A 25531-nucleotide genomic window follows, 5' to 3' on the forward strand; every position below is an offset into this window, starting at 1 on the left:
ACAATCTAATCCCTGCTATAGTCATATGTCTATGTATGTATCATGTATGTATCATAGTGACGAGATATATATATACTCTGTACAGCGCTGCGTAATATGTCGGCGCTATATAAAATACTAAATAATAATAATAATAATAATAGTGTAGGGCCAATGTACGGGAAGCCAGTTAACTTATCTGTTTGTTTTTGGCATGTGGGAGGAAATCAGAGTGCCTGGAGGAAACCCACATAGACACTGGGGGAACATACAAACGCCGTTCAGATAGTGCCGTGGCTGGGATTTAAACCAGGGACCCAGCGCTGCAGGGCAAGTGCGCTAAGCACTATGCCATTGTGCTGCCCAATATTAGGACATTCGCCGTCCTCAGGGGTGACAGAAATATTAGTTAAGACTAGGCATGGTCGGAAAATTCCGCGGAATTATTAATTCCGTGATTCCGGTCGGAATTAATAATTCCGATTTTGTTAGTCGGAACGGAATTTCTCAAACGGAATTCCGCGGAAATTTATAATTTCGACGGAATTTTCCGGAATCACATCAAAATTTTCCTCCTCCTCCTCCTTCATCTGTCTTAACCTCTAGACCATGAACCACACTACATGGTAAAGCTATCCTAGCATAAACCATACTACCATTATGATCAATGCAATAGAAAAAGTAGTATGATTAAGGATTGGTACTTTTTGAAAAGCATGCTTATATACCATAGCTGGGATTTGAACCCAGGACACAGTGTGTAGTAGGTATCTGTGTTACCCTCTAGACCATGAACCACACTACATGGTAGTAGGTATCTGTCTTACCCCCTAGACCATCAACCACACTCAGGGCCGGGCCGAGGCAGAGGCTGGAGAGGCTCCAGCCTCAGGGCGCAGTGTAGGAGGGGGTGCACAATTCATTCAGCTGTCATTCCCAATTGTGTTTGAAGCAGAAAGAAATAAGAAAAGGTGATACATGGCAGCGACTGCAAGCCAGATAAGTAGCGATTAAGGTGTTGGGGGGGTTGGGGGCCCTGGGGCACCTCTTAGTGTAATAGCAATCAGTGTGTGATGGCTGGGGTGGGAGGGATGGGGGGCACACTTTGCTGTCTCAGCCTTGGGTGCTGAAGGACCTTGTCCCACCTCTACATGCTAAAGCTGGCCTAGCATGTACCATACTACCATTATGATCAATTCAATAGATATGCTATGGTATATAAGCATGCTTTTCAAAAAGTACCAATCCTTAATCATGCTACTTTTTCTATTGCATTGATCATAATGGTAGTATGGTTTATGCTAGGACAGCTTTACCATGTAGTGTAGTTCATGGTCTAGAGGTTAAGACAGATACCTACTAGCTACTAGACACTGCATACTGGGTTCAAATCCCAGCTATGGTATATAAGCATGCTTTTCAAAAAGTACTAATCCTTAATCATGCTACTTTTTCTATTGAATTGATCATAATGGTAGTATGGTTTATGCTAGGACAGCTTTACCATGTAGTGTGGTTCATGGTCTAGAGGTTAAGACAGATACCTACTAGCTACTACACACTGCATACTGGGTTCAAATCCCAGCTATGGTATATAAGCATGCTTTTCAAAAAGTACCAATCCTTAATCATGCTACTTTTTCTATTGCATTGATCATAATGGTAGTATGGTTTATGCTAGGACAGCTTTACCATGTAGTGTGGTTCATGGTCTAGAGGTTAAGACAGATACCTACTAGCTACTACACACTGCATACTGGGTTCAAATCCCAGCTGTGGTATATAAGCATGCTTTTCAAAAAGTACCAATCCTTAATCATGCTACTTTTTCTATTGCATTGATCATAATGGTAGTATGGTTTATGCTAGGACAGCTTTACCATGTAGTGTGGTTCATGGTCTAGAGGTTAAGACAGATACCTACTACACACTGCATCCTGGGTTCAAATCCCAGCTATGGTATATAAGCTGTTTTGAAAATCTGCAATTCCCTACTGGATGATATAAGAGGATGGATGAGAGAGAGAGATTAAAATTAAAATTTTCTGACGGAATTCCGTGTATCTCGGAATTCCGCGGAACGGCTCAGGAATTCCCTCGAAATGAAACGGTAGCGGAATTTCGGTAGTGGCGGTATGCGGAATTTCCACGGAATCCGAAATTGGCTATTCCGACCATGCCTGGTTAAGACAGCTAACTGGGAAATCATTTCAGTAGAATGAGGTGGATGTAGTGGTCAGACTCAGGGCCGGTCCTCTCATGAAGCAAGGTGAAACATTTGCATCAGGCGCAGAGATTACAGGGGCAGCATGTTTGTACTGTGTTTATACTAACAGCATGCAGTCAGAGTAGGGGGAGAAGCAAGAGGACAGCGAGGTAAAGAAGAGGTCATCATTTGGGGAAAAGCAGCTCATTGTGCTGTGTGAGGAGTCTGACAATGAACTGTTGTCCTGACTGAGGAGGGGGACACATCCTCACAAGTTTGCCTCGGGCAGCAAAAAGTGTAGAACCGGCGCTGGTAGTGGTGGTACCTGCGTCAGGTAGCTGTTAGGTAATTCCTACCAGGTAGGTAGCTGGTAGGAATTACCTACCTGCATGGAGTTTATATGTTCCCCTCTGGGCTTCTTTCAACATTCCAAAAAACACACAGCTCAGTTAATTGGCTTCCCCCTAGAGTGACAAGACAATATACTCTGTACATTGCTGGGGAAGACGTTGGCGCTATACTGTATAACTATATAATAATAATTGATGTTTTGTTGCCTCGCTTCTTGAAATTCCAGCGTTACATCCTGTGGCGGCTCTACGGAAGGACATTAGGCAACTGCCCCCTTATCAGCCTTCATTCTGGTACACACAGGCATTTCCACCTCCAGCCTTATTACGATTATTACACTTAATTTATAAAGCATAGGGCCAGGTTTACCATAAGGCATTGTAGGCACGAGCCTACAGGCGTCTGATGATGGAAAGGCGGCTCACTCCCCTCCCCCAGTGCCTCCCTCCTTCCTTATGCAGAGTCCCGAGCAGAGTGAAAATGAGAGGTTACTCACCCTGCTCTCGGCATTCCACTCACAAGATCTTCCTTCAGTTGAGGGCACCTCTAGCTACTTAATTCCTCTGGCTACCGAATACTAAAGGACACCTGTAGCTATGACAGGCAAGGGAAGGGGTGTGGTTAGGAGGGTGGAGGTAGAAGTCCAGGGTGCCAGGACATCTGTGCCTATAGGCTCCTGTGGTGTAAATCCAGGCCTGATAAAGTGCTAACATATTAGAATGCTGTCAATTATTCAGGATACTCACTTTTACAGTAATTTTGTTTCAGCATCAGAATCACTGTTGTTCTATATTGGTATGTAGCTCCGCCCTCCCAGTGATGCATAGCCTAGGCTGTTTAGCTATGCAGAATTCTCCTCCCACAGCATTCTGGGAGACCAGGCATTATTTTCACTTGCTTTAGAACTCTCAGAAACAAACATTCCGCAGAGATGCGCCTGACAGGACTAAAGATGTTACCAACTGTGATATATTTCAGAATGTATATCAGGGTGAGGAAATATTTCACAATGGGCAAACACTGAGTAAGATGAATATTAAAAAAATAAACATTTTCATTCATTTTTGTTATTTTCACTACAGTTCCTTTTAAATGTCCCAATATTTATCACGGCCCCCTCCCTTCCACCTCCATTGACGGAAACAATTTCATTCCCACTGCTGCTCCTCAGTAAAATACCCCTAATCAGACCTCAGGGGTCAGGATAGGCCAACTGTGTGGAAGAGCATCTCTCATTCTTTTGCCTCCCTGGTGGGAACAGGGAACCAGGAATAGTAGGGATAATTACAAGACTACAGGACTTTACTAGAGCTGCCTTCATTCTGTAGAACTCTCTCCCACTGCCCATCAGGCTTTTTCCCTCCTTTAACACCTTCAAACAAGCACTCAAAAACTCACCCCTTCAAGAAAGACTACCCCACCCCACAGATGCCCTTACTCTCTCTCCCAAGAACTTTTCGATGCAGCCCCCCTCCTTTCATATCACCACCTCTTCCTTTAGATTGTAAGCCTTTGGCAGAGCCCTCCCTCCTTGTGTATCATACTTGATTGTGCACTGTGTCCACAGAAAAATGTGAACTTGTATTATTGAGACAACTTTATTTTATTGCTCATTACCTGTATTATGTTGTCTGTCACCCCCATTATCATTGTCTGCAACATTATTTATTGTACAGCGCTGCATAATATATTGGCGCTATATAAATCCAATAAATACAGTAATAATAATAATAATGACACCATCTAGTGGTAGAGCTGCAAGCTGCATTCATAATCCTGTGATACTTGTGGAGGAAAAGATTGAGGGCGCTGTAATGGGTCTTCCACACACCCCTTTACCATCTACACTTAGAAGTGATCTCCATTGTCCTCTGTATTTCTCTATACCAGATGTATACATACCGCTAGGTAACGCTCATCTCTCTCTGTCACAGAAATGCATCGCACACAGTCGTTGCACGAGGATGCTTTTACCTTCAAGGTCTTCATCTTCCAGTTTGTCAATTTCTACTCCTCCCCATTCTATGTGGCTTTCTTCAAAGGCAGGTGAGGAGATGTTTCTGTTGTTCTGTATAGCTTCCTTTTCCATATCTAGTGCTGGTCCTGGGAGCTGAGTAGGGTCTGGTCTTCAGGAGAACCACTGGAGGACCAAAGATAACATCTTGAGTGTTACCTCAGAGGTGAATATGTGCACGTCTCTGTATAGTGCATGGTGTAGTAATGGTCCCAGAGCAGAGCAGCCTGCAGAACAATACTTAACATGAAACTAGGAGTTAAAAGCAATGTATTTTTTTTCCAATTTAGACAGTCAGGGAAAGGTATAAACCAGGTTCTTACCAGTGGCAAAGGGTCCACGGTCGCAGCAGTAGCCTGTGCAACCGGGGCCCTGCTCGCCCTCCCCATGTGCTGCCTGGGGGGCGTAGTAGCAGCATAAGCACCAGCTAAGGGGTTAATCATATTCTTACATTGTTGGGATCCATCGCAGCATGTGCTACTTACTTCTTCCTGTTCCTGCATTCCATCTCATAGTAACAGCACCCCCTGGGGTGGGACATTTAAGAGGCATATAGCGACACCTCCCCCGCTTATGATGTTATAGGGGAGGGTGGCAGGTGCCACGGGTGGAATGAGGATGGGGATATGGGGATGGGTGGATGAGGAGGGTAGTGTGTGCCAGGAAAAGGGGTGGGAGAGCGGAGAGGAGGCAGGCGCCAGGTGGCCCAAACTGATTGTCCAAACCCCGCCCTCTAGATTTTAGTTAGATTGTAGGTCTGCCTCTAAAGCTGACCGGCGCTTATTCTACCCTATGGTTAGGGGAGGGGGAAGGATAAGCGCCAGTCAGCTGCAGAGGCAGACCTGCATACATACCAAAGAGGCGCCAGGAAAAATGGCGCAGGGTGATGACGATAATGGCATCTTGCTACTAAGGTTATTGAATGTTTTATAAATGTCCTAAAACGTTAAATGACCTTAGCAATAAGATGTAATTACCGGCAACTGTGATACATTACCTGGTCCCAGCGATCCCGTCCCGACTGAAGCCGCATGGTGATTGGCTGGCTGCCGTGCTCATTCAAATTAACAAGTGGAGAGGAAAAGCGATCGTCCAGGAGCAGGTAATGTATCATTTAACCCCTGCCGTCTGTCACACTGACACTGTCACACTGCTCACCCCAACAGAAACTTTCTGGCGCTTTATTGAAAAGCACGGTAAACTTAATTTACCGTTTTGAAGTGCAACATTCTGGCGCGATGATAGATAATGACCGGCAGTGCACCATGTGCCTGAATGTTGCATTTCAAAACGGTAAATTAAGTTTACCGTGCTGTTCAATAATGCGACAGAAAGTTTCTATTGCGGTATGCGCCATTTTTTCCTGCTCCGCTCCACAGATCCTGATTGTTTTTCCGGGGACAGGAAGTGAGGGGTCCTTTCTGCAAATGCAACACAAACAGCAATAAAAGACTGACGGAGTTTGTGCTGTCCCCGATAACAAAGAATTGTCTGACTTTATTCTAGCATTCCTAGTTGAAGTTGATGGACGGATGTCTTTTTCAACCTAGCTATGTAACATGCAGACGTTGTGGGTTGTGTAATGTCTTATGGCTTCTTTGCATGTATGTTTGTCCTGCAGGTTTGTGGGATATCCGGGTCATTATGGAAAGCTGCTCGGAATGCGGAACGAGGATGTGAGTATCAATCCAGCCTTTATTAATATCATAGCGTGACTTATTCAGGCCAGCAGTTTAGCTTTTAGGTCATTCTAGAGCCAGATTACCAAGGATCACTCCATAGATAGCCAACATGGGAACTATTGAGCAGTGGGTTTCTGGCCTAATTTTTATTATTTATTTATTTTTAAAAATTTATTTTATAGACAAATTACATATTTTTATTGTATAAGGTGTGGCCAGGAGTGGGTGGAGACACTAGGAAGAGAAGTCTAGCCTTATGAGCTTACAATCTAGAGGTTAGTGGGGTGGAGACACTAGGAGGAGGAGCATAGCTTTGTGAGCTTACAATGTAGAGCAGTGGTCCTCAAACTAAGGCCCGTGGGCCGAATGTGGCCCCCTGATGGTTTTTTACCGGCCCCCCACACACCACATGTATTATAGATGCGGTCATCTACATTTTTAAATATTGGTGGTCGCATATAGAATGAAGCCAGAATGCAGTAATTCGCTAGTTTCCAATCAAATTCCACATCAGGTGACACTGTTGTCCAATTGGACTGAAGGTTGTCACCTTAGTATGCATCACTGTCAGGCCCGCAAAGACTTCTATGTACACTCTGGGCCCCCCAGCAGTCTGAAGTATGTTGACCTGGCCCTCAACCCAAAACGTTTGGGGACCCTTGATGTAGAGGTTAGTGGGGTGGAGACACTAGGAGGAGGAGCACACCCTTGTGCGCTTACAATCTATAGAGCAGTGGGGTGTAGACACTAGGAGGAGGAGCAGCCTATCCTTCTGCACTCACAAGCTAGAGATGAGTTGTGTGGAGATACTAGTAGGAGGAGAGTAGCCTTGTGAGCTTAAAATCTAGAGGGGAGTAGGGTGGAGACTTTAAGGTGAGGAGTCTGTCCTTGTGAGCTTCCAATTGAGGAGGTAATAGGTTGGAGAAATTAGGGGGAGGAGACTGTCTTTGTAGGCTTACAGTCTAAAAGGGAGTGGCGTGGAGACATAAGTGGGGAGCCTGCCTTGTGAGCTTACAGTCTAGAGGTAGTGAGGTGGAGACACTAGGGGGAGGAGTCTTTGCTTTTGAGCTTACAGTCTAGAGGGGAGTGGGATGGACATACTAGGCGAGATGAAGAAGAGGTTAGCAGATGAGTATTTTGACATCTGGTACAAAAGTGGAGCTGCCTCAGAAGAGGTACATTTAAAGGCTGCGTCTGCATGCTTGGAGCATAGCTGACAGGAAAGCGAGAATGAAAGAAAGTGAGCAATAAAGCTAGTGAGAAGTCCTGGACATGAGAGGACATGAGCGGAGGTGACAAAACTAGAGGACAAGAGGCTTTCATGTCAAATGTTTACATATCAGATTAGGGGTCATGTGATTGTTGCCATATGCAGCCCCTGGAGTTAGTCTGATCAATAATACATAGGGATGGCCCTGCTTGGGAGAACTTGCGGAGAAGCATGTGATCAGTTTGATCAGCTGATAGATTTGTAAAGCTCTGATTTGCTGGTCATGAACCTTACAAATCTATCAGGTGATCAAACTGATCACATGCTTCTCCATGACTTCTCCTAGGCAGGGCAATAAATCCTGGTAAATGGAAGAGCTGGCAGGCACTTGGTAATGCTGGATTGAGCAGGCAATGTAGAAAAGCACCCAGGTAAACTATGTGCTCAAGACCAAAAGGCAAAGTCCATGCAAAACACCAAAAAGAGATATGAAGGGTCTGGCACTATAGTTTAATGGTAGCAAACTAGAGACAGTGCAGTGCAATAAGTGAATAATTTATCATGTCTTATCAGCTACATCAATGTTCAGTGTAGGATACTTCATGTATGAAGCTGAAGTAAGCCTTCTATTTATAAGGACGTTGGAGGTGCTTGTAGGCAAAATGCAGCATCATTTCTGAGCGAGTTTAGTTTCTTTATATGTAGAAAGTCTGGCAATCACAGCAAGGTGGGCAGGAGACAGGAGATGACTTCTGATCTAGGAATGTCTGTATGTGGCCAGCAATACTATAACGGCAGATCTCAGTTGTGTGAAAATTTCATCCGAAACTTGCCATGCCAACATCATGCCTGTGGAGATGCCCTGGCCATATACCAGGCTTCCTGTCATACTGGCCACTTACCAGCCTTCCCTTTCATACTGGCAACATACCGGCCTTCCTGTCATACTGGCCACATACCAGCCTTCCCTTTCATACTGGCCACATACTAGGCTTCCTGTCATACTGGCCACATACTAGGCTTCCTGTCATACTGGCCACATACTAGGCTTCCTGTCATACTGGCCACATACTAGGCTTCCTGTCATACTGGCCACATACTAGGCTTCCTGTCATACTGGCCACATACTAGGCTTCCTGTCATACTGGCCACATACCAGGCTTCCTGTCATCCTGGCCACATACCAGGCTTCCTGTCATAGTGGCCACATACCAACCTTCCTCTAATGGTGGCCACTAGTGATGATCATGTCTAGGAGAACTCATGGAGAAACGTGTGATCAGTTTGGTCAGGTAATAGATATGTAAGTCTCTGATTTGCTGATCTGATCAGGATCATGTGCTACAGGAGGATGTGGTAATAGCAAATTAGAGCTTTGAAAATCAGCCGATCAAACATTCCTATATGCTTCTCCATGAGTTCTCCTAGACATGACAATCACTAGTGGCCACAGCCTTCCTCTAATGGTGGCCACCACATAAGCCTTCCTCTGATACTGGCCACTCATACTAGCCTTCCTCTAATGGTGGCCACATACCCTTGCCTTCCTATAATGGTGGCGACTCATATCAGCCTTCCTATAATGGTGGCGACTCATACCAGCCTTCCTATAATGGTGGCCACTCATACCAGCTTTCCTCTAATGCTGGCCACTCATACCAGCCTTCCTCTAATGCTGGACATGTACCAGCCTTTCTCTAATGGTGACCACATAACAACCTTCCTCTAATGGTGGCCAAATAACAGCCATCCTCTAATGGTGGCCAAATAACAGCCATCCTCTAATGGTGGCCACATACCAGCCTTCCTCTAATGGTGGCCACATACCAGCCTTCCTCTAATGGTGGTTACTTATACAACCCTTCTAATGATGACCACATACTAGTCTTCCTCTAATGGTGGCCACATACCAGCCTTCCTCTAATGGTGGCCACATACCAGCCTTCCTCTAATGGTGGCAACTTACCAGCCTTCCTCTAATGGTGGCAACTTACCAGCCTTCCTCTAATGGTGGCCACATACCAGCCTTCCTCTATTGATGGCCTCATACCAGCCTTCTTCTAATGTTGGCCACATACCAGCCTTCCTCTAATGGTGGACACATTCCAGCCTTCCTCTAATACTAGCCACATACTGGCCCTCCTGTAATGTAGGCCACATACCTGAATTGTTTGGTATGAGAGTCTGTGGTCTGTTCGGTTACCTCTCCTCTCTTTGTCTGCAGTGTGGACCTGGAGGCTGCCTCATTGAACTGGCCCAACAACTCTTCATTATAATGGTGGGGAAGCAGATTGTCAGCAACATCCAGGAGTTTCTCATTCCGTAAGTAATTTACAGGTGACAGACAGTGTATGTATGTGTACAGTATGTGTGTGCAATGTATGTATGTGAGTGTATGCGATAGTGTGTAAGGACGGTGTGCATGGTATGTGTGTGTCGCGTATGTGTGTATATGTACAGAGTGTGTAGGTGTGTGTACAGACTTTGTGTGTGCAATGTATGTGTGTACAGGCTGTATGTGTGAGTGTTCAGTATGTGTATACGCGACACATACAGAGTCTGTATTCAGTATGCATCTGTGAATGTACAGTGTGTGTATATACAGTGCCTGTACAGAGGGTGTAGGTGTATGGTGAGACATAATGAGAGTTTGTCCTCCCTGGCTTCTCTGGCAGGAAGTTGAAGTCCTGGAGGCAGAGGCGGCAGATGGCCAAGGTACGCGGGTCGCAGATCTCAGAAGAACCGCAACGCTGGGAGGAAGATTACGAACTTATTGAGTGCGAGGGGCTATTTGAGGAGTACCTGGAAATGGGTGAGTTTCCCACCATGAGTCTCACGCCCTCCAGAACATTCCAGACAGAAGAGAAGAAGATTGGCACAGGAAGTGTCTGGATCTGTCATCCAATCACTTTGCCCAAACAAACTCGACAAGAAAGCCTGCAGAACACCATGTGGAAGTAAAATCCAGGAACTTTATTTCACACATCCAACAGACAGAAAGGCAGCTGACGCATTTCAGACTCACAGGTCCTTAGTCATACCTCGCCTTGTACAAACGGGAAATGACATATATCGGCACGTTGCAACCCCACAGGGGAAAACAATTCTGTTCTACATATGGTAATTGGCTCTCGACGGCAGGCTCTTTCCCCTGTGGGGTTGCTGTGTGCCGATATTGCCATGTACAGTTAGGTCCATAAATATTTGGATAGCAACAACCTTTTTCTAATTTTGGTACTGTACCGGCCGCTGGAGAGTTACGTAGAGAGCGCACTTCACTTGCGCAGACTAGTCACAGCTGGCCGAAGTAACGGGACCTGGTGCAGAAGACGGAGAAGACTGAGGGCGGCGGCGTGGGAGTGATCCATGCCCATGGGGCTAAAGGAAGCCCCAGGAATGTATAAATCTTTTATTTTTTTCTGATTTCTGGTACACTAAAAGATTGGGTGGCTGAAAAAAAAGTGGTCTGTGTCCAAATATTTAGGGACATAACTGTACATGAGTGGGAAAGACAAATGGTGTCTTTTTCTAGTGCATATTCAATCCAACAGTATATTCAACATGGTGTTCTGCACACTTTCTTGCTGAGTTTGTATGTGTCGCCCTTGGAGAGTCTGCCAGGCAGACCGCTGAGACCTGAGGGTTTTGAATTGGTATACTTGCTTGACTTTCACATTGCCCAAAGCTGTAGATGTTTTGTAGAATTTCAGACTATGGAGTCTTCATTGACTGAGAGGCAATAAAAATTTAGGAACCACCATTCTGGACCTGTTTACCCCTTCTGTATCATTCCCGGGACAAAGGAGATTGTCTTGTCATCACTAATAAAACTTCCAACAAATCATCAATCAACAATCATCGATGCCCACTTAACCCCTTAAAACTTACCCACCCACGTGGGTAGGGCAAGCGTTAAATGTAAAAATAACGTACATCTGAAATGTCTCCAAAGTCTTCTATTAGTTGGATCTTCTACACTTATTTGAAGTCTTCAGGTGTCTTCGCTACAGGATCTCTTTATTCTGCCTCACATCTTCTTTTGTTTCTTGCATCATCTTTGTTGCTTGATTGAAGTCATCCGCCTCAAGCTGTAGGTCCCCAATATTCTCTCTTCAAACTCCAGCACCAAGTAATAAAAATGTGGAGAAGTTCTGTTAATGGCATTGTTGACATCAATGGTGAATTATGTGGGGCTGCACCGGTATGTACATCAACATATTCTCAAGGACTGTGGTTCCTGTCAGTTGGTGCCAGATTTTGAAGAGGGAAGATCAGTGACTTTAACTTGTGTTTGTTCAGCCACTATTTGGTAGTGTCCACCTCTTTGTGACCCCATGGACCTCAGCAAGCCAGGCCTTTCTATCCTCTACTGGCTCTCCAAGCTTCTCCAAGCTCATGTTTGTTGCTTCCATGATACTATCTAGCCATCCCATTCTGTAACATCCCCTCCTCCTTTTTGCCCTCAATGTTTCCCAGGGTCTTCTCCAATGAATCTTGCCATCTCATGTGTCCAAAGTATTTTATCTTCAGCATTGCTCCTTCCAATGAACAGCCAGGGATAATTTCTTTAAGGATTGACTGACTGGATCTTCTTGAAAAATTCTTCTCCAGCACCACAAATCAAAGGCGTCAATTTTCCGGTGCTCAGCCTTCCTTATGGTCTCAATCACACTACTTTTCTCTGGCACATTTTAATGATTTTTGAGATGCGTATTTCTTAAAGTGAATGTTTACCGTTTTTTGTTTTTGTTTTTAGTAATAGAGGACCACTTACCTCATTGCCCTCTATAGTTACAGTATTTCCCTTTCCCGTCATTTTTGCTGCATGATTGCACCTACAATCAGTGTTTATAATCTTTGACTACTTTGGTCGAATATTCAAGGCAAGAAAGAGGAGGCAGAGCTTCTTTTCCCTGCTCTGTCACTCCTCCGTTATCTCCACCCCTTTGCCTTTGCTCCTCCCTGTCAGTCGCGCTCCCGCAGATGCGCGTCTCCCCGGCTCATAAGAGCGCGCAGAGCTGGGTGATGTTGTTCGTGCGTGCCTGCCTGTCATCGTACGCACAGCGTGAAGGTCCTATCATACCTTCACATGTACTTCTAGGCGGCAGCTCTGTAGACTGTGCACTGCAGTGATGTAATGCACGCGCGCACTTGACGGTAGACGTGCGCGTGCACGCACTGTACCAGGGACGCGCACCCTTAGGAAGTAAGAGGCTGCCGACCCGGAAGATGAAGCAAAGGTCGGCAGCCATCTTGGATATAAACCCGGTGGAATTAGGGATATATTGAACGAACGGGGGCCGGTGGTGCGGCGAAAACAAGCACAGGTGCATGCAGCTACATTATTTAACATGTATATGTAATTTTAAAATTTTTTTACAAACTGATACCCAATGGCTTTAAATGATGAGAAAAAACATGTTTTGCGAGTAACGACTTTTACTGACTCAATGTCTGTTATCTCAGTCATACAGTTTGGCTTCATCACCATCTTTGTGGCCGCGTTCCCGCTCGCCCCGCTCTTCGCATTGTTGAATAATTGGGTGGAGATCCGTCTGGACGCTCAGAAGTTTGTGTGTGAATATCGGCGTCCGGTGGCTGAGCGAGCGCAACATATCGGAGTCTGGTTCCATATTCTGGAAGCCTTGGCCCAACTGTCTGTCATCGTCAATGTAAGTGGTGATCAGCTGGGTGGGTTGGGGGCACTTTGGGCAGGAAGGGGTCACTGTTCCCTATATTGGGACATTGGGGTGACCTGAAAGAAAGAAGAGACAGGGTTTAGTTTAGAAAGATATTTCTAGTTTGGGGAATGGGGTATGATAAAGTTTAGTTGTGGAGTTGATAAGGGCTTTAGCTTTGCTAGGCCTATAGAAGGTGGCTTTATTGCCTGTTAAGTACAGTGTTTGCAGTTGTATATGATGGGAAGAGTCATTGTCTTTACTCCTTCCAGGCTTTCCTCATCGCGTTTACATCAGACTTCCTCCCACGCCTTCTCTACCAGTACGAAAACAGCAGCCTAGAGGGCTACCTAAACTTCACCCTCTCCTATTCACCACATACCTACGTGTCTTCTAACCACACTTTGTGCAGGTAAGCAGGGGCGGTCCCCCTATATAATCCACAAACCATACTCTGCAGATGAGCAGGGGCCGTCCCTCCTATATAACCCACCAACCATACTCTCTGCAGGTGAGCGGAGGCTGTCCCTTCTATATAACCCACCAACCATACTCTCTCTGCAGGTGAGCGGGGGCCATCCCTCCTATATAACCCACCAATCACACTCTGTACAGTTGAGCAGAGGCTGTCCCTTATAAACAACCCACCAATTAATTATACTCTCTACAGGCGAGTGGGGGCTGTCCCTTCTATAAATCCCTCCAATCACAGTCTGTGCATATGAGTGGAGCCTGTACTTTCTTTATATCCCTCCCTTCACACATTCTGCAGGTGAGCGGGGGCCATCCCTTATAATTATATATAACCCTCATCAGGGCCGATTCTAGACTTTTTGCTGCCTAAGGCAAACTTGTAAGGATATGCCCCTCCCGCCCGATTTGGAATGATCACACAGCACCCAATTGCTGTGCAAATCACATGAAGCACTGTTGCTCTCCTGCCTCCCTATCAGACTCCTCATGCAGCACAACAAGCTGCTTTTCCCCATGATTATCTCTTCACTGCGCTCGCTCTCCTCTCGCTTTCCTCCTACTCTGACTGCATGCTGTTAGTGTAAACACAGTACAAACATGCTGCCCCTGTAATCTCTGAACCTGCTGCAATCTTCACCTTGCTTCATGAGAGAACCAGCCCCGACCCTTATCCTAGTCACACTGTGCAGGTAAAATGTGGTTGCCCTTTATTATACACAGCTCCAACCCAATCATATTCTGTGCATATGTGCAGGGGCGGTTCCTTATACATACAGTATAACCTTCCAATCACAGTCTGTGCAGCTAAGAGGGGGCTGCCCCTTATATATAACAGTCCAATAAAACTTTGTGCAGGGGCTGTCCCTGATGTATATTGCACTAACCAATTCTGTATTTTCTGATATTTCGCAGGTACAAAGCATTTCGGGATGAAGATGGCAGATACACACTCTTCTACTGGAAGTTGCTGGCAGTCAGGCTAGGTTTTATCATCGCTTTTGAGGTGAGTAACTCTGATCAATAAAACGCTGCTGATACCTGGTATCTGCTGACAGGGCCAATATCAAAAATTTGGGGGCCCCTCACACATCATCAAGCCTGGGCCCCCCCTCCCTAGGCCCACCCACTGGTTGCTGTGCCCGCCCACTAGCTATCCCGTGTCCGTGGGCAAAGTGCACTGCAGGGAAAAATTTTCATGGCTCCAACACTGAAGAAAGCAGCATGCACAGTATGATGTGGCAAAAAGTGGGGATGGCCATGGTTTGTTGTGGGTGGAGCCAAATACTAGCAAAATACAGGTAGTCCCTGGTTAACAAATGAGATAGGGACTTGTACGAACGCGATGTGCTGGTTAGTGAGCCACAGGCCCGCGGCCAGCACAGACGGCCCTTCCAGTGCTTTGGGGGGGCAGGGCCCCCAGAAACCCTGGGCCCCTCACTGCAGTATCAGTTGTCCCCCCCTGATGGCTGCCCTGTCTGCTGAACTGGATGCAAGATTTGGGGATAAAAGGAACCTCTGTCACCTTGAAGTTGCCCCCTATCCCACCTTCCTCCGGCACTCTGCAGTCGATTCATTGAGGACAAAAGATTGTCCTGCATATGGCAGCTTTTTTATTTGCCACTTCCGGGTTGTCTGCGTCACATAATGCTGTATAACCTATAACACAGCAGGGAAGTCTCAGGGACCACATGCATACCTCACAACTTTTTGAGATGAGAAAGAGGGACACTTAAGCCACACCCCTGATCACACCCCTAGTCACGCATACCATAAAGATTTCATAAGAAAAAAATGTTGTTTTATAATTCAAACCACACTAGTCCTTTCTATCCTGGTTCAATTTCCTTTATTTAACATCTTAGAATTAAGTAATATATCAATTTAAAGGATGAGAATAAAGTTTAGAGTCAATCAAACACATTTTTAGTAGAGAAATATATATATTTACATAGAAAGAGGGACAAAGTCCTGAAAGAGGGACAAATGAGGAGGAAAGAGGAACAGAGGGACAGGGCTCCCAAAGAAAGACTGTCCCTCCGAAAGAGAGACAGTTGGGAGCTATGCACGTCTGTACGACTACACATCCCAGCGAGCAGCAAAGGTCGAAGACTCTGTGTTCTGTTACTAGCCACAGCTCCTGGTCCACTTCAGAAGCAATTAGAACATATTAGATAAAGCTGGGAGGAGCACACACTGCATACAGGCACAGTGGCATTGCTTTAATTGTAGATGCTGGGGGTGGCATGCCCATGTCTCAAAATGGCAAGTGTATTGCGTTATTGATAGCCCAGACTCTGAGGATTCTCTGAGAAATATTTACTACATAGATACAAGGGGGGTCTGATAAATTCCTGGCTTTGCCCAGAAAGAATAGAGTCAGAGTTATGAAATAACTCCCCCCCCCCCTTTACTTGGTAAAGCATAGTTGCAGCTTACATAGACCATTAAAATAAAAGTTCCTTGATTGGGCCTCAAACCAGCTCTCAGCAGCATGTTTGACGTCAAAAATGTCCACAAAATGTTGCATCTTCAGGTGTTTCTTCAAGTACCGGAACAGATAATAGTCTGAAGGGGCCAGGTCTGGTAAGTAGGGGGAATGGTGGACCAAATGGAAAACCAGGGTGCTCAATTTGGCAGCCACAACCCGGGACGTGTGCACAGGTGCATTGTCCCACAAAATAGGATCCCTTTGGTCCAGGGCTGGATTTACCATAAGGCACTGTAGGCACGTGCCTACAGGTGCTTAATGATGGGTTAATGATGGAAAGGCGGCTCACTTCTCAACCTGAGCGCCTCCCTTCCTTCCCTATAGAGAGTCCTGAGCAGAGTGTAAATGAGAAGTTACAGACCCTACTCTCTGCATTCCACTGACAAGATCTCCCTTCAGTCTGGGGCACCTTTAGCTACTTCATACTGAGGTTCCTCTGGCTACCTAATACTAAGGGACACCTGTTACTACCTACAACGGCAAGGGAAGTAAGGGAGAAGTTAGAGCTGGGACAATCAGCACACTTGTGGTGCCGTTCAGTGGGGATTTGTAGGTCCATGGAGGGCGACGTCTAAGGTGCCAGTACATATGCGCCTATAGGCTCCTGTGATGTAAATCCGGGTCTGCTTTGGTCTCCTTCAGAAGGAGGTTAGGCGATTCTAGAACCCTGAGGTTAGTAGTCCACCAACAGAATACCGTCTTTGTCCCAGAAAACGGACTCCATGACTCATTTGATAGAGCAGAGTGGTTTGTACACGCAGATAGGCCCAAGTATAACAAGTTAGAACTCTTTACTGAAGAAAAACATGCAGAGATAAAACATACACAACAGTCAGGAAATGCAGCTTACTTGAACAGAGAGGAACACAGAGAGAATACTACAGGAAATCACAATACCATAGAGATCATCACCTCACTATACAGACAGTGACATCTTGTGGTTGCCTTACTATACTGCAGTTTAACTAATAATGTTGTTACTACCAGCATTGTTTACCTATTTCCCCACACTCATTTTCCTATTTCATCCAGACGGGGGCAAAGCCAGGAACTTATCAGTATCCTCTCGTATTGTTGTTTAATTGGAAGACAGGGTTTTGTGCCACTTGATTCTGAAAAACAACTTTAAAATCATGCTAAGCCACCCATGAAAGATCAGAGTACTCCTTTATTAATACAACTTTTTGTGTGACACCTGTCTTTGTTTGACTCCTCCCCCACAGCACGTTGTGTTCTTCAGTTTGCGCTGCATTGATTGGATGGTCCCGGACATCCCCGAGTCGGTGGAGATTAAGGTGAAGCGGGAGCGATATTTGGCAAAGCAAGCGTTGGCTGATAACCAGGAGGTGCTGCTGACGGTGAGTCCCGCCTCCAGCTCCCCAGGTATGTTAGCGGCACAATGTGTGTATGTGTGTTGGTGTCATGCGTGTCGCATGTGCTGTGCTGTCACAATGTGAGTCGGGTGTGTTGCATGTCTTGTGCTGTCACAATGGGCCTGATCCAATTGACTTTTTCTCAAAGGTTTCTCCTAGGTTATCATTTAAGATTTTATCAATAAAATGCCTTTTAAAGTGTACCTGTATGGAAGAGAAGTGCATTTACAGCATACTCGCCTTGGGAGGGGGAAGCTTCTGGATCCTTCAGAGGCTTCCCTGCCCTACTCCACCGGCCAGTTCAAGTGTTGGTACCCTCCGAAAAATAGCATGTTGAGAAGCTCGTGCATGAGTACTAGCACGGACCCGCTTGGCTTTCTTTGGTAAAAGCCGAGCCTGATCGGGTCCATGCTTCTGCACCGGCACAGGTGATCTCAGAACTGGATCAAGTCGGGGAGGAGGATGAAAGAAACCTCTTTAGGATCCAGAGGTTGAAGCAGGCAATTTGGGAACCTGCTAGTGTCAGAAGTTTGGGCACCGCCATAGGCGCCTATTGAAGTACCGGCATTGGGGGGTAATTTGGGCGCCCGATAAATAGCAGACGCTGGTGCTGTAGACAGCAAATTATGTCTCAATGCCGATATTTTGTCGCCTATGGCGGCACTTATGAAATTACATTTTTTTCCTCTTGCGGCAGGTGATTGGTGGTGGTGGGGGGGTTAAGGTTAGGTGATGCAAGGCTTATTCAGCTAGGAAGTCTGGGGGGCGAGGGTTAGGTTTAGGCATCAGGTATGGAGTTTGTGTGTGTGTGTTGGGGGGTTTGGGTGCTTAAGGTTAGGCATCAGATAGGAAGGTTGTGCGGGTTTGTGCAGGGGAGGGGGGGGATTTAGAGTTAGGAGTCAAGAAGTTTGTGCGGGTGGGAGGGGTGTTAGGGTTAGAGGTTTCCTCCTCCCAGGGTAAGTATCCATTTTTGCCCATTGCATCCCAGATGTGCTTCAAGCCCCCAGCAGGCAAGAATATACTGTAAAGTGATTTTTAACAGTAGATGAAAAATGATCTCTTAGGAGAGACTTGGGAGTAAAAATGTGAATCGGCCCTATGTGTGACCTGCTGTGACAACGGGGACAGATTTACCTACCAAAACAGGAGAACACAAGTGTGGCAACAATTCTAGGCAGGATTTTTCTTGGATCATATCAGAATATAGTGGGGCTTCTGAAGGATTGGTGAATTAGACAAAGTTCACAGTGACACTTAGTAGTGGTGGGTTCAGGTGAACATTTTTGGACAGCTGAAGGTATCTGGTGGCTGGGACATATTGGACTGGTGTGGTGGATTTGGGAGTGCTCGGAGTATGGAGAATGGGGCCCCTGAGACTCATGCTTTAGGCATACAGTACTGTTATCATCAGGGTTTCTTGTGCTCTGATCACCCAACCCTAACCTTCCCACCCATGTTAGCCCCTTCATGATCTGAAATCCCTCCCACCCTAAAGTTAAACCCTTTCTAAAGCCTAACTCATAACTCCTCCAACATTAACCCTTTTTCTGACATCCAGCCTTAATCTTCAAAAGCTAACCTCCCTCCCACCCCCCTTCCTCATCCTCAACCATCCTAACTGGTGCCTAACCCCAACTACTGGCCCTAACTGGTATCCACTCTTCTTTGTGTTCTTTCTGGGGGCCAAATCTATTGCTGTTGACCAATTAGTACCCTGTTGATCCTGGCACCAGTGGCAGACGTGGGCATGAAGTCTAAGTGACTGTGTCTTCACCAGAGAGCCCCCCCAGCACGGATCAGTGAATAATGGCGTACAGTGCCTAATGCATAAAAATGGCGCCACATTAAAAAGACGCTTATCACTATTTATCGTTAGTACTGCATAATAGTGGCGCACAGGAAAAAAAGTAGAAAAACCGCACACAGTAACGTTATTTATCAATAGTGCCGTTCATTTGCCAAACAGCAGACATTATTGCGCACAGTAACGTTATTTATCAATAGCACCCTACATAAGCCTAACTGCAGAAGTTATTTAACTGCAAAACAGTGAATGGATTTAATGTAACACTGTCAAGGCGCAGTAGTTCTGGCGGTGATTGACAGCGCCGATCGCGCAGGCGCAGTACAGAGCGACCTCCAGGTCGCTCTGACGTCGTCGCCAGGGACCGGGTCGGAGCTCCGGCAAATAGCTGCGGGCAGAGCTGCGGCGAGGGAGGTCCTGGGAGCTTGGGGCTGGAGGAAGCCCCCGGTAAGTAGCATTTATTTTATTAAAATTTCCCTGACAACTCCTTTAAAGGAACACTATCAATACCCAAGTGTTCTAAAATGACAATGTACAAATTATGTCTATGTAGCTGTGTAAACATTTTCCTAATTTTCATGTTAAATATCAGAGGCAAAAGCTTTAATTCAATGGGCTTGATTCACAAAGCGGTGCTAACTGTTAGCATGCTTGTGAAAAGCCCCTTATCACGCCAAAAGATGCTTCGGGTGCGCTAATTAGCGCTCGTACGCAAAGTCCGGTGCACGCGAAACGTCGCATCGCGGTGTGACGAAAATGGCGCACCCGATGCGCCTATAACGGCGCATTGAGTGCGACCTTAACGTCGCACTATGCGAAGTAAAGGTCACACCCAATGCACCCTTATAGGCGCATCGGGTGCGTCGTTTTCGGCGCACCGCGATGCAACATTTCGCACGCACCGGACTTTGCGCACGCAAAGTTTTGCGCGCGGGACTTTGCGGAGGCCTGATTCACCTTTCTGCGTGCTAACTACTTACCACCCTAGTTAGCACGCCCAAAGCCTTTAGGACCGAACAGTGAATCAGGCCCATTGTGTGTAGGATTTAGCTCTATTATAGCAACAGAGGAGTGTCTGCTTCATTGCACAGATTGCACAGCCCGTGTTGCATATCAAACTACAGAGTATTTTTCTCTGAAAGCAAAAAAAAGGTAAAAAGCTCTGCTGTCAACACACACAATTACAAATGTTTATAACAAGTTACATTTCCTCTGCTCTCTGCAGACAGTTCAGAAGAAACAGGGGACACAGGCAGCTGCTGAGAGCTTCCTCACACACAGGGTTAACAGATGTACTGTGATGGAATTCCCTGTCCCCTCATGGTTCACTCTGCCTTCAGTTTTGGCGACAATAAAGTGTCAAAGGAATTTGATAACAGTAAACAAAGAGATAAGCATTCAAATGTATACACCAGTACTTAGCAGCACTTCCCAAAAAATTCCTATCTCAAATGAAAAAAACATGTTAATAGATAGTGCTCCTTTAAAAAGAAATAAAAATGGCAGCCTCCATATACCACACACTTTAGGTTCCCTTTAAAAAACTGTTTCCTTACTTTAAATACTCCTCTCTGACACTGCAGATGTCCTTGAGAGGTTTTGGGCTCCATATCAATAGAGTGTTTGGGGCTCCATGTAAAACTTGCACTGGGGCCCCAAGCTCCTTAGTTATTCCACTGGCAGTGATCTATAACAGAGAGCATCTTACCAAACTCCCTTCTCTATTATCAGCCAGGAATCCTCCACAAGATGCGACACGCAATGGTTTCCAACCGCCTGGCAGCCACTAATCTCGCTGCCCATGTGGATTGCCAAAGCGTGTTCCAGTCACACCCTACATAATTCATTCTCCTGTATACCTGGCCCTGCAGTTTATTCTATTGTCTTACGCGCAGAACCTCCAAGAACTTATATTTTACAAATTCAAGACGGCCTAACTTTATCAACAAACATTCTCATTGTTGGCACTGCTATGATGGCAATGGCACATCTGCTATTAGTGCGGATCCACATGATGACATCAGACGCTGCCGGAGGAGTGTTTGGAGATTTGTTAAGGGGGCCATACATCTTTCGGTTTTTGCGGGCGATTAACTATCCGATCCGATTAATATTATAGAATCAGATTAAAACCGGTGCCGTAACAAGCATACCCTATTAAGGATTCAACCAATTTTGGGCCCATATTGGTCAAATTTATCAATCAGACATGCTGGGAAATCTCAGGCTGATGTCATTGATCGCCTCCTGTTACCCTCAAATTTGATCGATTTCTGAGACTGTGACTCTGATCTTTGCTGACTTTATCCAGCATGAGGCGGAGGATACAAGACTACAAGGCTACTGACACAGATTTACTGACATTTTTCTTAAATTGGACCTGGACTCAGAACTTCTTCTCTGTTCTAGAAAAATAAGCAACAGCATAATAACCTTTAAAGAAAAAACATTCTTTGTTACAGCTGATCTAAATTATGCAATAAATCTGCAGTATGTCTACTTCCTGCTTTAATGGAAGCAGACATATTGTTAACATATTGTTAACATCCTGTGTTTACAAATTAGCTGCTCTGACATGGCAGAGCAGATTCCTGAGCTGACAGCTGAGAGATCAAATTACAGTGGTGAGATAAGGGGGAATTAGACAGGCTAAACTCTCTAAATACATACAGGATGCATTTCTCTGTTTTCCTTCTGTCCTGTGCAAGAGTTCAGGTCCACTTTAAAGTGCCCACTAATGATACATTTTTTTGTCCATACTTAACATCTCCATGTTATTTGAGGGACAACCTAAAGTATCCAAAGTATATTCAACTCAGGTTACCCTTCTACTACATGGATTTGGTAAGACTGGACAAAAAAGATTGTAACATTAATGGGCACCCTAAGTGCTAAAGGGCATTGGAGTATCTGTCCGCTGAACTGTTTTGAGTGACAGAGATTTCAGTGGCTGGACATTCCTTCAGTTTGGATAATTTTGTGGCAGTGAAGTTTGTTATGCATTTTTATTTACACATTTGCTAATTCAATAGCCCTTTGGCAATCCTCTCTACGTTCTGAAATGACCCACCTATTAACAGACACCAGTCAGTTCAGGTTTGCTAATCACTGATTTTGCCTCCTGTTACGGTTCATACACACACCCAACCAAAGTTGCTGAAAACAGAAGATCAACGCCGTGGAAACGACTTTGCAGTGTCGTTGGAAAGACTTGTATTTTACAGACATGACAAACTCATTTGAATACTGTGTGTGCAAGTAGAAACGACATTATGTGCGACATGCGCACATTCAATAGACCGATGTCATTCAAACAACATTGCACACATGGGCCCGACTGCACCATATCTGCCCAACAGTCGTCTGAGTTGATCCACTAGAGGGATTGGGCAAAACGCTCATTGTTGTCTGAATAAACTTTTGCTCACGATTGTCGTCCAACATGGTGAAATCGGTCATTTGTTGGATGTTTCAAACAACTGGTTTAGCGTGTGTATGAGGCGTTAGTAAATCTTGCCCAGTGTGTGAAGTGACTTGTGTCGTTTTTATGCCATTGTGGTGTGTGAGGTGAGTCCTGTCGTGTTGTACCGTGACAGCGTGTGTGGTGACTCGTGCCATTGTTGTGTTGTGCTCGTCATTGTTCAGGACCGTACCATTTTGCCGCCTCTGAAGGGAAGGCCGTCCCACAACATCTGAACCCAGCAGGTAAATCCACAATCTTCTCTTCTAATGCTCGGGAGACACTGCATTGTACAAAAAGAAGAGAAGTCTTTCCAGATCTTCCTGCTCCAAACTCAGAAGGTTTATAAATGCTCCTCTCTAAATGATGCAAAGTGGGGCAGCTGGGGCTCATTATCTCACCAGTGACATCTTCTGACACTAAACCGAATTCAAGAAATAGTGGCCTTAGTGTTATATCTCACTGCATGTCATTAGATGTAGGGATAGTATAGCACAGCAGGTGGTGGAGATCGTCAGGGTTCTTCTCACCCTCTGGGCTCCCACAAGTCAGGCCCACGGGACACGATGCCATTAAATAGTTTAGAAAAGATACAGAACCCTGTTTTTGTCCCAGAAGAAAGTCCAGATTGATCACACCAAAGTTTTTAACACACAATAAAATGTTTAACTAACTTGGTTGGCTTGGATGGCTGCGTGTTTCGTTCTACCCGGTTGAGGTGGGTGAAGGAGCTCACTTGGCTCAAATCTCACATTCTCTTTGTGAACGCAGAAGGCCTGTCTCCATCCTTTTGCTGAAACTGTTGAATTTCCCAAGATTTGCAGCTCCCTTTATTCAGTTTGTTGGTCCCGAAACTGGCCAGTCTGAGTCATTCATGGCCACTTTTAGCACAAATAGATTAACATAAATTAGGAGTGGAGGAGAGGCCTGACAATGGAGGCTCTCAGGCCAAGCTGGGGGAGAGAACTCCAGGGTTTAATGGCATTATCAGATTAATCCTATTCTTTCTGTTGAATATGTGATTCTAAAGCAGCTTTTATGCCGAATATTTTCCAAGAAAGTGAGGTGTTAGACATCGCTCGCCTACGTTACCTGCTGTCTCTCATGGCGCCACAAAAGGACAAAATGAGAACATTTTTGTGGGGTGTGAACGTTCCTTGTTCTTTTGTGTTCGAAATATTTGGTTGCCTCTTCCCTAAATCCCCTAATGGGGACATTCCTATGGTGAAGGGCTGGGGGAGGGGAAGCGAGGCTATGTGTGAACTGCGAGGTCGCCCGGTGCAGCCTTGCGCTGATTAATGACTTCTGAAGATCGTGGTGGTGTCTCCAGGGCGGGAGGAGCTTGCCAGGAGATTCTGGTGTCTCACATTGGTGGAGTTCCAGGGTCATTTAGGACAGATAGTGATATGACTGGTCCGATGTACTCTCCAAAGTGCTGCGGAAAAAGTGTATGTCCTTACAGCAAAGTATTTAGGCATGTTCAAAAATGTTGCATGGTGCCCTGATTCTTCCATGGGATGAAATAGTCCTCTCTCAGATGGTCAGAAGATGGTACAGAGGTCCTCCTGTGCAGTGTAGTTGAGGCACGATGGAGGCTGGAGGAAGCAAGTGAGCTGGAAGGTGACTATGTTGTCTTTTTTTATCTCAGGCACCACTGATACTTATCGCCCAAGGGGTTCATTATTATGATTATTACAAGTCAATTGGATCCTTCTAGAATTTCTCCCATTAATCAACAATCACTCTTACAAACAAACCATCACCCTCACAAACCAACCATCATCACCACTGCCAACCCAGCCATCATCCTTCCATTCCAGCGTTTGTCCCACTAACTAGCAATCACCCTCACAAACTAACCATCATCACCACTGCCAACTGAGCCATCATTCTTCCAATCCAGCATTTGTGGTACTTACCACCAATCACACTCACAAACCAACCATCACATTGACTGCCAACCCAACCATCATCCCCCAATCTAGCATTTGTCATACTAACCCGCATTCACCCTCACAAAGAAACCATCACCCTTACAAACCATCATCACCACTGCCAACCCAGCCATCATTCTCCCAATTAAGCATTTGTCCCACTAACCACCAGTCACCCTCACAAACCAACATCATCACCACTGCCAACCGAGCCATCATCCCTCCAATCCAGCATTTGTCCCACTAACTAGCAATCACCCTCACAAACCAACCATCACCACTGCCAACAGAGCCATCATCCCTCCAATCCCGAATTTGTCCCACTAACTAGCAATCACCCTCACAAACCAACCATCACCACTGCCAACAGAGCCATCATCCCTCCAATCCAGCATTTGTCCCACTAACTAGCAATCACCCTCACAAACCTACCATCATCACCACTGCCAACCGAGCCATCATCTCTCCAATCCAGCATTTGTCCCACTAACCACCAGTCACCCTCACAAACCAACATCATCACCACTGCCAACCGAGCCACCATCTCTCCAATCCAGCATTTGTCCCACTAACTAGCAATCATCCTCACAAACCAACCATCACCACTGCCAACAGAGCCATCATCCCTCCAATCCAGCATTTGTCTCACTAACTAGCAATCACCCTCACAAACCAACCATCACCACTGCCAACAGAGCCATCATCCCTCCAATCCAGCATTTGTCTCACTAACTAGCAATCATCCTCACAAACCAACCATCACCACTGCCAACCCAGCCATCATCCTTCCAATCCAGCATTTGTCCCACTAACTAGCAATCATCCTCACAAACCAACCATCACCACTGCCAACAGAGCCATCATCCCTCCAATCTAGC

General features: G+C 45.7%; 1 protein-coding gene across 3 annotated transcripts in view; it reads left to right on the forward strand.

The window, feature by feature from the left end:
- Window positions 1-25531, forward strand: part of LOC137521836 (anoctamin-7-like) — a 64464-nt gene that overhangs the window by 35825 nt on the left and 3108 nt on the right. The window contains exons 16-24 of one of the 3 annotated variants that reach the window (XM_068241620.1): window positions 4471-4582; window positions 6172-6226; window positions 9667-9764; window positions 10118-10254; window positions 12909-13114; window positions 13393-13532; window positions 14507-14597; window positions 17306-17440; window positions 22905-22964. In XM_068241620.1, coding sequence (XP_068097721.1) covers window positions 4471-4582; window positions 6172-6226; window positions 9667-9764; window positions 10118-10254; window positions 12909-13114; window positions 13393-13532; window positions 14507-14597; window positions 17306-17440; window positions 22905-22955 — 1025 coding nt within the window. In that variant the 3' untranslated portion in view covers window positions 22956-22964. Of the gene's footprint in view, window positions 1-4470; window positions 4583-6171; window positions 6227-9666; window positions 9765-10117; window positions 10255-12908; window positions 13115-13392; window positions 13533-14506; window positions 14598-17305; window positions 17466-22904; window positions 22965-25531 lie in introns of all 3 variants that reach the window. The other 2 variants (XM_068241619.1, XM_068241621.1) reach the window with 2 other exon arrangements.

This window comes from Hyperolius riggenbachi, chromosome 6 (assembly GCF_040937935.1).
Source record: "Hyperolius riggenbachi isolate aHypRig1 chromosome 6, aHypRig1.pri, whole genome shotgun sequence".
Lineage (NCBI taxonomy): Eukaryota > Metazoa > Chordata > Amphibia > Anura > Hyperoliidae > Hyperolius > Hyperolius riggenbachi.